Genomic DNA, 14,742 nt, shown 5'->3' on the forward strand with positions numbered 1-14,742 from the left:
GCATCACATCCCTCAGGCTCTCTCCTAGCTGAACAGCAACAAGCTCCCTCCTCAGTATCATCAAGAGTAGCCTTACATGACCAAGCAGCACTGGTTAGCATGCAGATATCAGTCAGTTGTGCAGCAGATATATATCTCGCAGCCTATCAGTAGCCCATCACAAGCTGCATCAGGGTGCGGTGCTGTGGGACACCTACAAACCATGTCCCTCTTCCCAACTGCAGCTCTGTGCCGTGGCTCCTTAACATCAGTGGGTCATATCCAGATCCTAGTCTCCAAGGGTGGACATCAAGGCAGCAGGCACACTGCTGCCACAGACCATAGCGCACACAGCTCCTGGTAGTGCTTCAGGCAAGGTCATGGCCGCATGGATGTCCCTTCTCCAGTGAATAATCCCCTCCTTGACTAAGAACATCATCGTGGGGCTCTAAACTACAGCAGAAACTTGTCAGGGCACAACCGAACAGGTTTTCTAATACAGGCTTTGTGATTTACAGTTCCCTCTTCTCACTGCCTGAAGAGATGGAGCTTGGAGAAATTGTTGTTGCTGAATGTCCCAGTGAGAGAAAGCCGCATGCAGAGAAGGAGCCAAGAGCCCGGGACCTGCTGTGGAAAAGCGGAAAGCAAATCTACCAACTTTTTGGTTACCTCACAGGAGAAATGAAAGAATGTGGAGACTGGATGAAAGGTAAGTGTGGGGTATGTGTTTGGGACTCTCCAGGTAGGAACAGCCAGGGGGGGTCATCTACACCACTGTCAGCACTTTCCGACACAGGGAGCAGAGGGGCATGGTCAGTCCCCCTCACTGGGGACTTCTGCCTTCGCAGCCCAAATCATTTTGTTTTCAGAAAGGGAATCCTACTGCATACTCTTGCCCTTTCCGTGACTGCACACATAATTTAGCAGAGGGGAAAGAAATTTTTTACGCTTAATCAGTCATGTGTCACTATCATCATGTTTCTTAAAGCAGTGCCCTCAATTACATATCAGGACTGGGGAGTTGGTTTCATTTGTAAATGGTTTGGATCAATGAATGTCCTCTCATCCATGTGTGGGCTGACAGTGGGGACTTGACTCCCGATTGTGCAGGGAAATGCTCTCGTATTACCAGCCTTGGGGGAACAATAAGCATTGTGGGTGTTATGTGGCTATAAAATACAAAGCAAGTACTGATCTCCAAGTTTTATTGTCCAGACAGGAACAATACATGACCAGATGGTCCCTGTTACCCAGAATTATTAAGGATATGGAGCTTTTGAGATGCCGTGTAAGACCGTGGGTGCTGTGTCAAGACTGGGTGCATTAACAGTACAACTCCAGCAACAGAAGAGAAATAAGAGAAATAAGAGACAGCTGCATACCATCTGCCTGCGCAGTGGCTATTCCTGGGGATGTGGCAGCCAACATGCCCCCAGGCAGGGAGCTTGGCTGGCCCACAGTGTGATCCCCAACCACAGGAGGATTTCTCCTCCTGCTTTCTCTTTTCCAGTAGGTAGGAGCTGCTACTCCAACTCCGGTTGGTGCTCCAGTTGTCCATAGTTGGTAGACAGCTTTTGTTACTCAGTGTCCTGAAAAGTCTCCTGCCCCTCCCTACCAGTTATATTTGAATACTTACCGTTAATACTTGTATCTGAAACCAGCAGCATTGCTGATATATTTCACAACTCAACACCATTCATCAGTAAAAATTATTTCAAATGAGCCCAGTCCTTTTTCCTCTTCTGAGGAACACGTTCCTCCCTCACTGTACCTGTCCAGTTCCCCGACCACCTAGGTCCCGGAAGTGCCTTAGCTAGCACCAGCCCAAGGGGATGCTGAAGAAGTCAGCTACCAGAACAGTATCCAGCCCTTCAAAGCTCCTTTATCCAGGCTACTGTCCTCAGAAAACAAGACTGGAGACTCCAGTGCAAATACAACACAGAATGAAAGTAGAAGAGAAGGGAGGGTTGTTATTAGGAATAAGGCAGCTCTGATTAAAAAGTAGCCTGACACTTTGTGCCATGCCCAATTAATAATTTAGTCAATCATATATTATTAATGTAGCTGAGTAATTCAATTAATTTTAATATTTAAGAGCATGAATGAAAGATGCACATAAACGTTTCATGAACAGGTGCTATATTACTCACAAATAGAGCTTCTCTCACATTCAAATCTCCTTACAGCGTGCATAATAATGCACAGCAGTACAGAAACGGTTACGCTCTTCCCAGAAGCGTGGTGCTAAGAGACCTCAAGTCAATTTGCAATAGAAGAATCAGCAGTAAGGAGTTACTGCCGTGCTACTGAGACCCTTCTCTGCACATTGAAATCATGAGGAGCACTGCAGCTAGATAACCTCCAACAGGCAGCCGCCAGCCCCATATACATCCCACTGCCCTTATGCACTCACCTGAGTAGCCGAGCTCAGCACCTGTTTGCCTCTGCTCTATCCAGATTCAATAGTCTTCTCTGGAGAGCAATTCCCATCTTGTACAGGCCAAACTGTGTCTTTCCACTGAGTACGGTCAGAACTGTAACTATTCTCTTAATTCAGGTTCTTTAGTTCCTAAAGTCCATTTTTAGGGAAGTAAACACCTTTACAAGCCTGAACCCATCACCTATATATGATGTGCCTCAATGTTCTGAGTCTGGCTTTTTCCCTAACAGTAGAAGTGTTTTCTTTTCATATTTCCCTATAGACATACAGACTAGTTTCAGTCTTTGCCTAAGTGTCTCTCTGCAGCTGAATTATACACAGAAGTGGGTCTGCTTCCTCATTAAATTTATAGCAGAATCTTATGCAATCTACCATGCAAGAAAGACTATTTTTGACCATCATAAATAAACCGATTTTTATTAATCCCTCCACAAACTTCATAGCAGTGCCCAGTCCATCCCTGTTAGCCTTTCAAGTGCCAGATGCAAAATATGTTCAGACAGTAATAAATCAGAGACCAGTTTTACAGTACTGTTGATACTTTGCCTCTATTCTGTGGCCAGCAAGTGACTGTAAAGCCAAGTGTGCTGTGAGTGCTGCAGTGATGTTTTATCTTTAGGGCTTTTATTTGATTTCCTTCAGATAAACCCCTAATGGTTCAGCTCGTGGACTGGGTCTTGCGAGGGACCTCTCAGGTGATGTTTGTCAATAACCCTCTCAGCGGGATAATCATTTTGGTGGGGCTTTTCATCCAGAATCCCTGGTGGATGCTCACAGGCTGTACTGGGACAGCCGTTTCGACATTAACAGCCCTGATCCTCAGTCAGGACAGGTAGGTGGTACCTTGTGTCTGGGCACTTAATAAAAATTGATCATCACATTATCAAGATCACGTTGATGGGTTATAGTCCATGTGTTTGTGTAGCTTTGCTCTCCAAGGAGGTCAGTGGACAGGTGGGGCTTGCACCCTATGCCATAGAGATGAAACAGTATATGCTGCTGTTATGAGGCCAGGGTGGCTCGGTTGAGCACACAACAGTGCCACGTGGCTCCCTTCCCTTCCCCCGGGTCTCCATCATGTGCAGGTCAGCTCTGTTTCTGAATCCCTCCGCAGCTGAAGCTGGGGCGTCCTCATTCCAGAGGAGACCTTGTCCCCCCACCCACATGGAGAGTTAGGTAGGAGACTCTGCTTTGGGGGAAATGGTGGCGGTTTTAGACATGAGCTAGGCACCCAACGACCAAACACTGTCAGGGCCTAGGTTAGGGAACACCCAGCTCAGATAAGTGAGGGAAGCCAGCGAACTCAACATGCCTCCAGCACTGGGTCACACATCTCACTCTGCCTCAACAAGTCCTCTCCTATAGGCCCTCACAGAAGCCCTCTTACCCACCACACAGTACTTTCTGCAGCATACAGTGTCCCTTACAGGCTTCTAAATGTCTCCACATGTCCCATAGCATCTCTCCTATCCTTCACAACACCTCCAGCTCCTCAGAAGACCCCCGCAGCCCCACGCACATAAAGGCATACACACTCCGCTCCATGTTGCCCCAGGGAAGCCAACTGTGACTTCTGGGTTCCTGTTCTTTCTCAGTCGTTGACTCCTGAAATGGTTTTTGTGCCTAGGGAAGGGGGTTTTGCAGGTGCAGACTTGAGAGATTTTTTTTGTTTGCTCTTTTCCTGCTTGTCTCCTGTTTTAAGACTCCATGGGTCATTCTGCCTCTGGGAGAGGCAGACAGTGGCACCTTCACAGTGTCGGGCACAGAAGTCCCCAAGTGCCAAGTTCACAGCTAAAGGCCAGCAGACCAGCTTGTGGATGGCAGTAAGGTGACGACAGCGCTATGGTCCCAGTGCAAGGGTCCCTGAGGAACTGGCCTGTCATAATAGCTGATTGTAGCTGTGAGAGCAGATCATTATACCTCTCTGGTTACCATTAAAATACCCCATCATTTCAACCTCGCAGGTATTCTGTTCACTCCAGGTACCCCATCGCCATTTAGCTGGCTTCAAATCATGCCTTTCACACACCAATGCAAATTGAGCATACAGCAGCTACCTCGCTACTCTTTCATCCTTTCCCTATGGTCGCTTTACCAGGAGCAGGACACTTAGAAACTGCATTTGAGTGAGTCCCTGGGACAGATCACCTTCAGCAGTGCTTGCTTCCTTGTACGCATTTCTTTCGATTGCAGGTCAGCCATTGCAGCAGGGCTGTATGGCTATAACGGGATCTTGGTGGGACTGCTCATGGCTGTCTACTCTGACAAAGGGGATTACTACTGGTGGCTTCTACCTCCTGTGGGGGTTATATCCATGGCCTGGTAAGCATCATTTCTCTCTGCCCCAAATACCAGTCACTCCTCCTCTAGAGATGATTTCCTGGAGAATGAGGAACCCCAATATATGCAGGTCCTCTCTGTGAGTCCCCTACACCAGCCCCCTCCAAGTAGTCCCCTTCTGTGGGCTGTGACACAGCTTCCACCACTCCACTGTGGTACTGGAAAGGGCATTCATCAATGCACAGAGCTTGAAGGGTTTCAGCATGAGGCTGAGCGAATCCACAACACCAATTATAGCACATGGGAAAAGCTGCCCTGCTTCACTCTGCAGATGCCCCTCGTCAGCAGGCCACGTTCAGGGTGGCTGAAATTGTGCCCGACACAAATGGTTCTTATGTATGCAGGTGCTGAAATGACCTGGCGCTTTCCCTCCGGCTGAACTGAATCTTCCCTGTCTGAGATATGCAACCAGTCATGAGCTGAATGAATTCCTCCAACTAACTCTTGAGTGCCAGACAACAACCTTGATTAAAATCAAGTTTACCATTTTTAAAGACAGACCTTAACAGCACTACAGAATCCATTTAACAGCCTTAATAGAAATTAATTCCAGGTTTACATTTTAATCATTGTTAGTGAGAAGATACAAATCATTATTGCATTTCACTGCTTCTAAAATAAGATTTCTTCATATTTTTTTTCTTTAGTCACTCTGAATGAAGGTCATTTTGTAAAAGCCTCTCAAAACCCAGAACATGTTGCAAGAATGTTTAGTCTGTCTTGTCTGCCAAAATTCCTTGAGGCTTTTTTATTCAAATTTTTTTTTAAAGACCGTAAGACTCAGGGGGGAGAGCTGAGAGATTTTAAAATTAGACATTTCAGTGATTTTTTTCCAACTGATATTTTAAATTTCAAGTTTAAAAGCCAGCATTTTTGAAATAGTTTCTTTTTTCTTCCCTGACAAGATGTACAACTGGCAGAAATTATGTATTTCAACAGAGAAAAATAGGACACCACTGTCACAGAAGGGCTGACTTTTTTCTACAACTACAAGCAAGGAAATTTGTAAACTGCTCTGGAAGCTGGACTTGTCATAAAAGAATAGGCTTCATCTGAGATTATACAGGGAGAACAAAGCATTTTCTCACTGATGGTATCCACACAACAGGACACAAGATGTTGCTTTTGAAACGCCAAATAGTTTAGTTTTTTAAATTAGAACCAGCTTACAACCTTCTAGGACTCAAATCTAGCTTCTTGAAAAATGTATTCAAGTCTAAATTCAATTTTAAGCGTGCAATGTCCACTCCTACTTGGAGGTGGACCATAAGAGTGGCTCAGCTCACACATATCAGGAAAGCTAGGCTGAAACCAACAGAACATGGCCCATTTCCATCAAGGACAGGACGTGGCTATTCACTCCATCCCACATGCTTTCTGAGCCCTGTAAGAACCAGATAATACCTTGTCAATTTGCTCTCAGAAAGGCCATTCATGCAGGACGCCCGCTTCAACTGGAAATAGGGCAGTCTGAAAATCTCCTGAGTAAAGCGGATGTTGTAGAACTTATATCCCAGCTTCTACAGCCAAGACCTTTGGGTAAAGTCATATACAGCATTTCAAATGCTTCTTAGCATTTGTTTGGTCTCTAAATCATTTGAGGGTCACCCGAAATACTTTACCTACTGAATAGACTCTGTCCTGTTTCTTAAGAAGGAAGCTCAGTTCACAGAAAATTCCATATAAAGTCAGAAGTATTGGGCAGTGTACAATTACGTCATGAGGTTATGACCAACGTGGTAGGATGTTTCACCACTGTAACCACTACAAAAAAGCTATATTTGTTTATTTTTCATTTTTCTTTTCAGTCCAGTCCTGTCCAGTGCTTTGGCATCAGTTTTCAGTAAAGGGGACCTTCCTGTTTTCACTTTGCCTTTCAATATTGCAGTAACTTTGTATCTGGCAGCCACAGGACACTACAACCCCTTCTTCCCTACAACCCTCATCCAGCCTGTAACATCAGCACCCAACATTACCTGGTCTGCAATTAGTGCGCCCCAGGTAAGCTTCCCTACAACACCAAATTTATCTTATTTCATTAAAAAGGTGAGCATGAAGGCCTTCAGCTCTGGATATCAACTCTGCATGGGGCAGAGTGGGCAGAAGATAGGCACAACCAGTAACAATTCACAGAAACAAATCAGGTCAGTCGTTAACAAATGACACTGCCATAATAGCCCCAGGGACAGCCTTGGCCGATGCCCCAGAAAGGGCTATGGTGGGGCACGCTGATTTGAGCTAATTTGTACCACCATGGCCTCCTTATTTTCTAGCCTTTAGCCAAAAGGGTTTGCAGCACCTCCTGCTTATATACTTCTTATGTAGTTGTTTTTCCTTCCTATCCTTTCTTTCTTGTCTGCACAAACACTAGAATCACAAGTAAGGCTACTCTCCAGCTTCATATTCAGAAGGACCATGTGTTAGCCCAGAAGTTATTCAGGTATGTTAGGAGGTATACTGGGGTTACACTTATCTCCTATGTCATTGTTAGATGATCACATCACATACTCAGCTGTACCTACTATCTGATAGAGCTATCTTGTTCAATTGCAACACAGTAAGGTTTTTTTTCTCCCCCCCCCATGTCTTTTCAAGTCACTCTGATCAGCTGAATTTATTTAAAACTTTGAGGAACCACTGTACTATGTGCTAAGTTCTAGGAATATTGGACTAAAGTCCCTTCCAGAGCAAACCTATTCAACCCCAGAGAGAGTGGGGACAGGAAAAAATCTGGTCTTTTCTTCATACCATAACACACACTGACATACTCAGTACCAAGAGCTAGGAGAGGCCACTACAGTCTCTATGAAGGACATCATGAATAGTTTTCCCAGGCTTTCATTTTTGCAGAGACATTCTCCTGAGCTGGTCCCTTCTCTGCTTTCACTTCCTCAAAAAAGGAACCATATTACTACATTCCAGAAGAAAGAAAAGTCTGTCTTGGACTGGTGAAGTTCAGACCAAATAGTGCACTAACTGTGGTCTGAAGAATATGTGTGCCTACATTCACCTGACAGTCCAACAGAACCAGGTTTACTTCCTTCCTAACCGATAGCTTTGACAAAATAACTGCTGTGTCCTCTTGAGTACAGGGATACCCTAACGTGCTCTTTTCTACTGGTTGCTGCAGCTCTTGCAATCCATACCAGTTGGTGTCGGTCAAGTATACGGTTGTGAAAACCCTTGGACTGGAGGCATCGTTCTCCTTGCTTTACTTATCTCGTCCCCATTGATTTGCTTACATGCTGCAATTGGATCAACAGTAGGGATGCTGGCAGGTAAGAAATAGTATTTACTGTATCTAGTATTTTTTGTATCTAGGGTATCTTCAGCCAAGCCATTATATAACTCTGTCCAGACTCCACACTTCCATAACTTTCGTACTTTCATACTTGGGTCTACACTCCATCTTTGAAACTGGCTGTGAATTGGAAGTCTTAGTGAAGGTTAGCCAACATGGTGAAGGCAAGAACCAAAGTAGATTTATATTTTGAAGCTCAGAATTTGTTAGTACGCTTAAATCATGCAGGTGGTTTCTTCCACCCTGCTTACCCTCCTACCATTGCAGTTGATGAATCCCATGGAGACAAAGAAACTTAGAGAAATAACTCCACTGATCTCTTGACACCACAGGCATGCAGATGTCTGCCTCAGAGCTGATCAGTCAGATCAGCTTCTTCTAGGATACAGTTTGTCCTATCCTGCTGCAGACATCTAAAAAAAGGTTACATGAATCCCGTCCACAAAGGCCTGTCTTTCCACTAATCAGAGAAACAACCTCGAGTTGAGAGGTGAATCTGACCCTTGAAGTTAGGCAAGATTACTGCTATCCATTTGATCAATTGTAATAAAAAAATGTGATTGAATAAGTGTGGTCTGAGAAACTTACTTTAAAAAAAAAAAAGAAGGCACAGTCATCCACTAATGAGTTTTGATTTGTATTCTGAAATGCTTTGTACAAGATGCGAACTGCCTCGTGTCTGGATTTTGAAACACAACTATACACATATTGTATGGCTAGGAGCATTTGGCAAGTTTTATACAGGTCTGACATTTAATCCTGAAAAGAAGGATCAAGAGAAAGTACTTGGGGACAGGCATGGTGATGTGGAACAGAAAACAAAGGAGGACATTGCAGTGGGAAATGTATTAATCTTAACAGTGACACAAACAGCTACACTCAGCTGAGAAAAGCTGGGAGCACCTTTCAGTGGCCCGTTCACTGCGTATTGTGCTGTCCTTTTTACTGGCACTCAAGCCTGTGAAAAATCTTGCAGAAGCACTTAAGCGGTCAGGTTTGGAGCAGACTCTGAGCTGCTGTCCCACTGGAGAATTTCCACATCAGTGACAGAGTGACCATATCCACTATATGAGCAGAGGTTACTAGGAAGAGATGGAAAAATCCTGCTTACTCCCACATAAGGCACTCAGCTGTTCCTCTGATCTTCAAGAGCAGGGTATGTATGAAGCTTAAATGATCAATGTGAGCCCCAGTTTCAGTGAAGGACACCCAGGTGAGAAGGTCATGCTATACTCTGGCTGGATCTTCCATCTGGGCATCTGGGGGACTAACTACGACATGCTTAAGGCGTCCAAAAAGTTTTGCCTGAAAGAGTCTTTGAGACTGGGCCAAACTCCAGCTCCAGAAACATCATCACAGCTCCAAAATAACGAGCCCCATCTGACTCCATCCCGTCTCTGCACGCGGCAGTTATGTGAGTGTGAGCACAGTAAAATTTGCATAGGCGTCAGAGGGAAGACACAACGGCCTCCCAGCAAATGACAGCTCCTGCAGATGTATCTCATACCTGACCTCACAGCACTGCTTTTTGCCTTGCAGCGTTGAGCATTGCAACACCGTTTGACAGCATCTACCTCGGCTTACACAATTATAACTGTGCGCTTGCTTGCATTGCGATTGGAGGCATGTTCTACGCCCTGACCTGGCAGACTCATCTGCTGGCCCTTGCCTGTGGTAGGTATCTTGTATGAAAAGGGAAGCCAAAAAGATCCATGTAGCCAGGCAATCTATGAACTGTGTAGGATTAGAGTGACGGTTACACCTCTGCTGCAAAACTAGCTATTGCACAAGAGTTATTTCTATGATGGCATCAGATATGAGCTTTGGACGTCCAAGTTGCAAACGCAAGAAGGGCTTTTAGGCACTCTTAACACGGAAGCATCGAGAAAGGGCAGAAGTACAGTTTCTGTGAGAAGGCGGCTATGCCACAAGCAGGCCTTCTAACGGATTAGCAACCTAGATTCACAGAAGCAGCCATTTCATAACTCCGCATATCCTTAGAGGAAGTGTCTCATAAGAACATCAGAGCTGTCGCACATGGTTCAGTGCAGTTTAAGATCCACCTAGCCAAATGCCCTGGCACAGAGTGGTGGAGAGTGGCCATGATTCCCCCACTGCACACAGGTCAAATTGTATTAATGCATAAAAGAAATACCACTTGTCACCTGTTCTTGACAAAATAGAGTGCTTTTCATTCACCATCCATCTAAACAAAGCAAATTTGGGCCAAATTTAGTTCAAACAGGCAGATGCAGCACTTCAAAATTCAACAGTTAGTGAAGATGTCAATGTTAATCTCGCCACAGGTAGCTGGGGAGATACCTTACAGGGCATTTGGAAAGAATTACTATTTCTGATAATTTCTTTGGAGGGATGAGCAAGATTTTCTCCACCTTGAGCTAGCTTTTGTCTTTTTTTCCAGCATTATTTTGTGCCTACTCTGGAGCAGCTCTTACTAATATACTATCTGTGGTAAGTTGGGGGTTTTGTTTTTTTAAATACATTCTGGCTCTCTTGTGATATCAGGACAGGGAGAGTTTTGCAGCATTTCCTTGACAGATTTGGCAGTACTGAAGTGTGAATTCTGCAGCCAGTGGCGGATTTTGTACAGCGCCTGTGTCAGCTGAATTGTGCACTTACAGATGCTACAATTGATAATAAGATTTCAAAGATCTTCAAAGCATCTGATTCACAGTAGGAGTGTGCATGTATTCGTGAATTCCAGCAACAACTCAGTTTGAGATATAACATTCAGTTGCATGCAATGCTGGTGAGCAAATTCCAGTGGTCTAAAGTTTTACTTATTTCTTCTGAGGTCTTTTTCTCCCCTACCTCCATTATTATTCAAGTTTGGTCTGCATAAGAGAACTAGTTTAATGAGGAGGAAAATACATTTTTTCCTGTCTTTTGAGCTGTCCAAACATACCGGTCTCAGAGAAAGCTGAAGCTAGTACTGTCAAGCTTTGTTTCTTTTTAAGGTCTCTCTGAGAGACCAAAGCAAAACCATATTTTAAGGAAATTGATTTGGCAACTTAAAAGATAAAGCATACTTAAAACAAGCAGCTTCACACATTAAACGTATTCATCTGGCATCCTGTCAATACAGTGTAGGTTCCTGGAGAGGGCGGCTTTGTTAAGCCACACCTGCTTCTAGGATGCATCAGAGGCAGAATACCTTTGGGGTTTTTGTTTTGTGGGTTTTTTCTGAAGATGAAAGACCTGGAAAATGAGAGACCCAAAAGTTATAGTTTTGTAATCAACTTCATTTGCCCACCTGAACCTAATTAAACCTGCTGCTTTTTTCCCTTAGGATCTTGGTTTTGCCAGATCCTTAGTGAAGTTTAAAGGTGGGGTCACGCAGCAAGACAGCGGGTTGGACTCAATGCCAGTAACGCACGGGTGTTGAGGACAGTGAGAAAGTGAATCTATGCGACCGGTACTTGCAGTAAATGGTATTTTGCAGGCTGCAAAAGTGGGATTTGGTTTGTGGATTAGAGCACTTAAAAGTCTGCATGTGAGCTGGGTGCCTTGGCTTTCAGCAGAGCCAGCAGAGCTCTGGAGCTTGATTCAATTGCTTAAATATTGCTGTTGAGCACCATCCTGGCCTACAGTTACGCCTCCAGAAGGAGCCAAGTGTCCAGTGTAGGATGCCTTATACTGCCCAACACATTTCCTGTATCACAGGATACCAGTGCTTGAGCTGCTGAATTGACATTTGGTTAGCAGAATAACTTCCCAGATCGCACTGACTAGCTCTCCTTTGACTGTAGCAGGACCTTAGCTCACAGGTAACCACCTCCAAGTAGCTACCTGCATCTGGGTATCCTCCTCTGCATCTGAACAGGGATCCGGTATGGGGGATTTGAGGAAAGCATGTCCTGTGTCAGAACTGTCCTCAGGGAAGCACAGACTCTCCCAGCTCCTCAGCTGCAAGAATATAGGAACAGGCAGAAGTGAGCAAAGGGAACATGCAAAGAGAGATGTCAAAATGCATCTGTCTGTCATTTCCTCTCCCAGCTGGGATTACCACTCTGCACGTGGCCTTTTTGCTTCTCCGCACTTCTCTTTTTGCTGCTCGCTTCAGACAACCCAGCCATCTACAGACTCCCACTCTGCAAAGTCACCTACCCAGAGGCTAACCGCATCTATTACCTGAGGATGACGAGAAGAGCATCGGAGAGCAGAAGAGAGGAGCAGAAAGGAAAGGAGCCAAAACCCTCTGGCGGTTCGAAAATCAGAACTGGAGGCACCCCACTGTGCGGTCCTAAAAGCAGCCATTCTTACTGATTTCCAGTGCTTGGGAGTCAGCAGTTTCAGAAGTTTTTCAGATACTAGCAAGGCAGCAATACTTTGCAGTTACAAATATCACCTTCAGCAGCATGCTGCAGGCTGGGGATTCTGCGTAGCACACTTCGGAGGAAACACGATTTGCCCTTGAGCTAAGCTTTCTAAAAAGCACTCAGGTAGCACAGTAATGGCTGTCTTATCAATCCACATGCTGTTAACTTGAAAGCCAACTCTTTTCAATAATAATTATGAGAATAGGCAGAAGAACATAAACACTGACAAGAGGCTATATTTAATTTTAGATGGGTAATTTAACAAAATAAATACGCTGGGAGGGACTTTGTATCTAATAATAATAAATAACATAAGAACTGCTTCAAGTGCTGCACTTTAAATTAAAAACATGTATATCTGAAAAAGCAATAAAAAGATTGATTTCTTCCTTTCTCGCGTCCCATCAGTGTCTAACCCCCGTTATCCCACTTTATCAGCTATAATGAACACAGGTAAATGTTCTTTCAGAGTGTATACTATTTTTAGTACTGTTTCCTGACTCATCATTAAGTTCTAAGACAATGAAGATATGAATATATGTGCTTTCATTAGACTGGAAAAGTGACTAGGTAGTAATGATTGCAAACGCTTTTTCCTTGTATCGCTTTCCCCATCTTCCAAACAGAAGATCTGTCTCCTGTTGAATGGACAGGAGCAAGTCTGAACCCCCCGCATGCATCCAGTAGGAAGTAGGAAGACTTTACATGAAGACCAAGACAAACGTTTGCAGACGGTAGCAACTACTGCAGTTCTTTCTCTCCCCTTCCTGCAGCAGCACTTCCTTTACGTTAAGCCGTAAGTCATGAACTAGTTAAAGGCTCCTCTTGAGGTTTGAATGTTGGACTGAGATCCTCTCACCTGTCCTCAGTGCCTGGCCCAGCCCACTATAAGCTCCAAAAGCACCATCAGAGATAGCTGTGGGAAACCACGAGGACCTTCTTGCCGCTCTGCCTCCCGTGGGTGGCTGTTTATAACAGGCCCAAGGTAGGAGGAGAACACTGCCACTTTATGCTCCCTCCAAATCCTTATAACAGGGAAGGGCCAATTTCCCTAACAGGGACTTTTCCTGAGGACCTTTTCTAAAACCACTACAAAACAAGCTTAATGAAAAGGCTTCCTTGTTCTGAAATCACTTAATTAGGACGCTTGGTTTCCTTCAGCAACAAGCTGAAGGCCATGCTGGCCTTTGACAGGTCCTTTTGCTGAAGGTGACTGATGGAAAAGAGCTTTCCCTGCCAAGCAAACAAGGGACCCAAAGGACTTGAAGATTTACGGTAAAAACCCAGAGAGACTATGCAACCACACAATGCTCAGATTAGATGCTGTCCTTCCCTTCTCCTGCTGTGGTTAAAAACCACCACATGAGGAAGCTTGCTCCTCTTGCACAGCTCAGTCTCACCCCTCCAGGATCCTCAGCTGGGTCATATGGCAAATCAGGGGGCTGTGTGGCCCTATGTGAACTGAAGCAGTGGAAATCTGGAGAGAAGGCTCACAGGAGCGCCTTGTCCAGGCATCAGCACTGTGTCCCTTAGCAAGAATCACCTGCAGAGACCCCCCTGCTGCGCTCTGACAAGCAGCGGGAAGCTGAAGGCACAAGTGTGTTTCTTTAAAACAGGAGCAAGAGAGAGGAACCACTAATTTAGGCAAAACAGATTGTTTGCAAAAACAATCTAGTATCAAAGCATTGGACAAAGGCAATTAAGCCTTTAAGCTATCATCACAGGGGGCAGCTGGAAACGGAGCAAGAATCTTGGCCAGTGCGAAAAGGACCATTTGTAGGCTGCGCACGCAAGCTGCCTGTTTCTCCAGAAAAAGCAATAGAGGTCAAGGACACCATCAGAAAAGGTCTCAGCAGGCAGGAAAGAAAGCACAGGGCTATAGGAAACATTGAGGAAGCCCAAGCTGCCCTTTAAGCCGTGATGCAAGCAAATCTGCACTGGTAAAAAGCAGTCCCCCATGGTCACTGCAGACCGCAAGAGCAGGGATAAAGACACCCCAGTGTGATTTCTACCGCAGAGAAACAAAGGCAGGCAGAACAACACATGACGTGATATACAGCTGTCTGAACACCTTCCCTCTATAACTGCCAATGAAATATTAGGCTTACCCAAAATGGCCAGACCTATTCGTCTGCCCTGCGCAATTTAGTTTAGCTCCTACACGCATCCAGCATCAGAGAAACATTTGATTAGTAACATCGTTAAAAAAAAATAAATACAAAAATAGTCTAATAAGGTCAGCTAAATTATTAGAATCGATATTATTGAAGAAAAACTTAACTGGGATTAATTACAACACACATATTATTTAGCTTTAAAAAAATAGTAAAGCCCAACCACAA

General features: G+C 44.7%; 1 protein-coding gene across 1 annotated transcript in view; it reads left to right on the forward strand.

The window, feature by feature from the left end:
- Positions 1 to 604: 604 nt before the first annotated feature.
- LOC104138534 (urea transporter 2) overlaps positions 605 to 14,742 on the forward strand; it is a 41,763-nt gene continuing 27,625 nt past the window's right edge. The window contains exons 1-8 of the mRNA XM_068926385.1: positions 605 to 688; positions 3,062 to 3,251; positions 4,613 to 4,741; positions 6,568 to 6,760; positions 7,890 to 8,037; positions 9,600 to 9,734; positions 10,483 to 10,532; positions 12,078 to 12,330. Coding sequence (XP_068782486.1) covers positions 661 to 688; positions 3,062 to 3,251; positions 4,613 to 4,741; positions 6,568 to 6,760; positions 7,890 to 8,037; positions 9,600 to 9,734; positions 10,483 to 10,532; positions 12,078 to 12,330 — 1,126 coding nt within the window. The 5' untranslated portion in view covers positions 605 to 660. The remainder of the gene's footprint in view (positions 689 to 3,061; positions 3,252 to 4,612; positions 4,742 to 6,567; positions 6,761 to 7,889; positions 8,038 to 9,599; positions 9,735 to 10,482; positions 10,533 to 12,077; positions 12,331 to 14,742) is intronic.

This window comes from Struthio camelus, chromosome W (assembly GCF_040807025.1).
Source record: "Struthio camelus isolate bStrCam1 chromosome W, bStrCam1.hap1, whole genome shotgun sequence".
Classification (NCBI taxonomy): domain Eukaryota; kingdom Metazoa; phylum Chordata; class Aves; order Struthioniformes; family Struthionidae; genus Struthio; species Struthio camelus.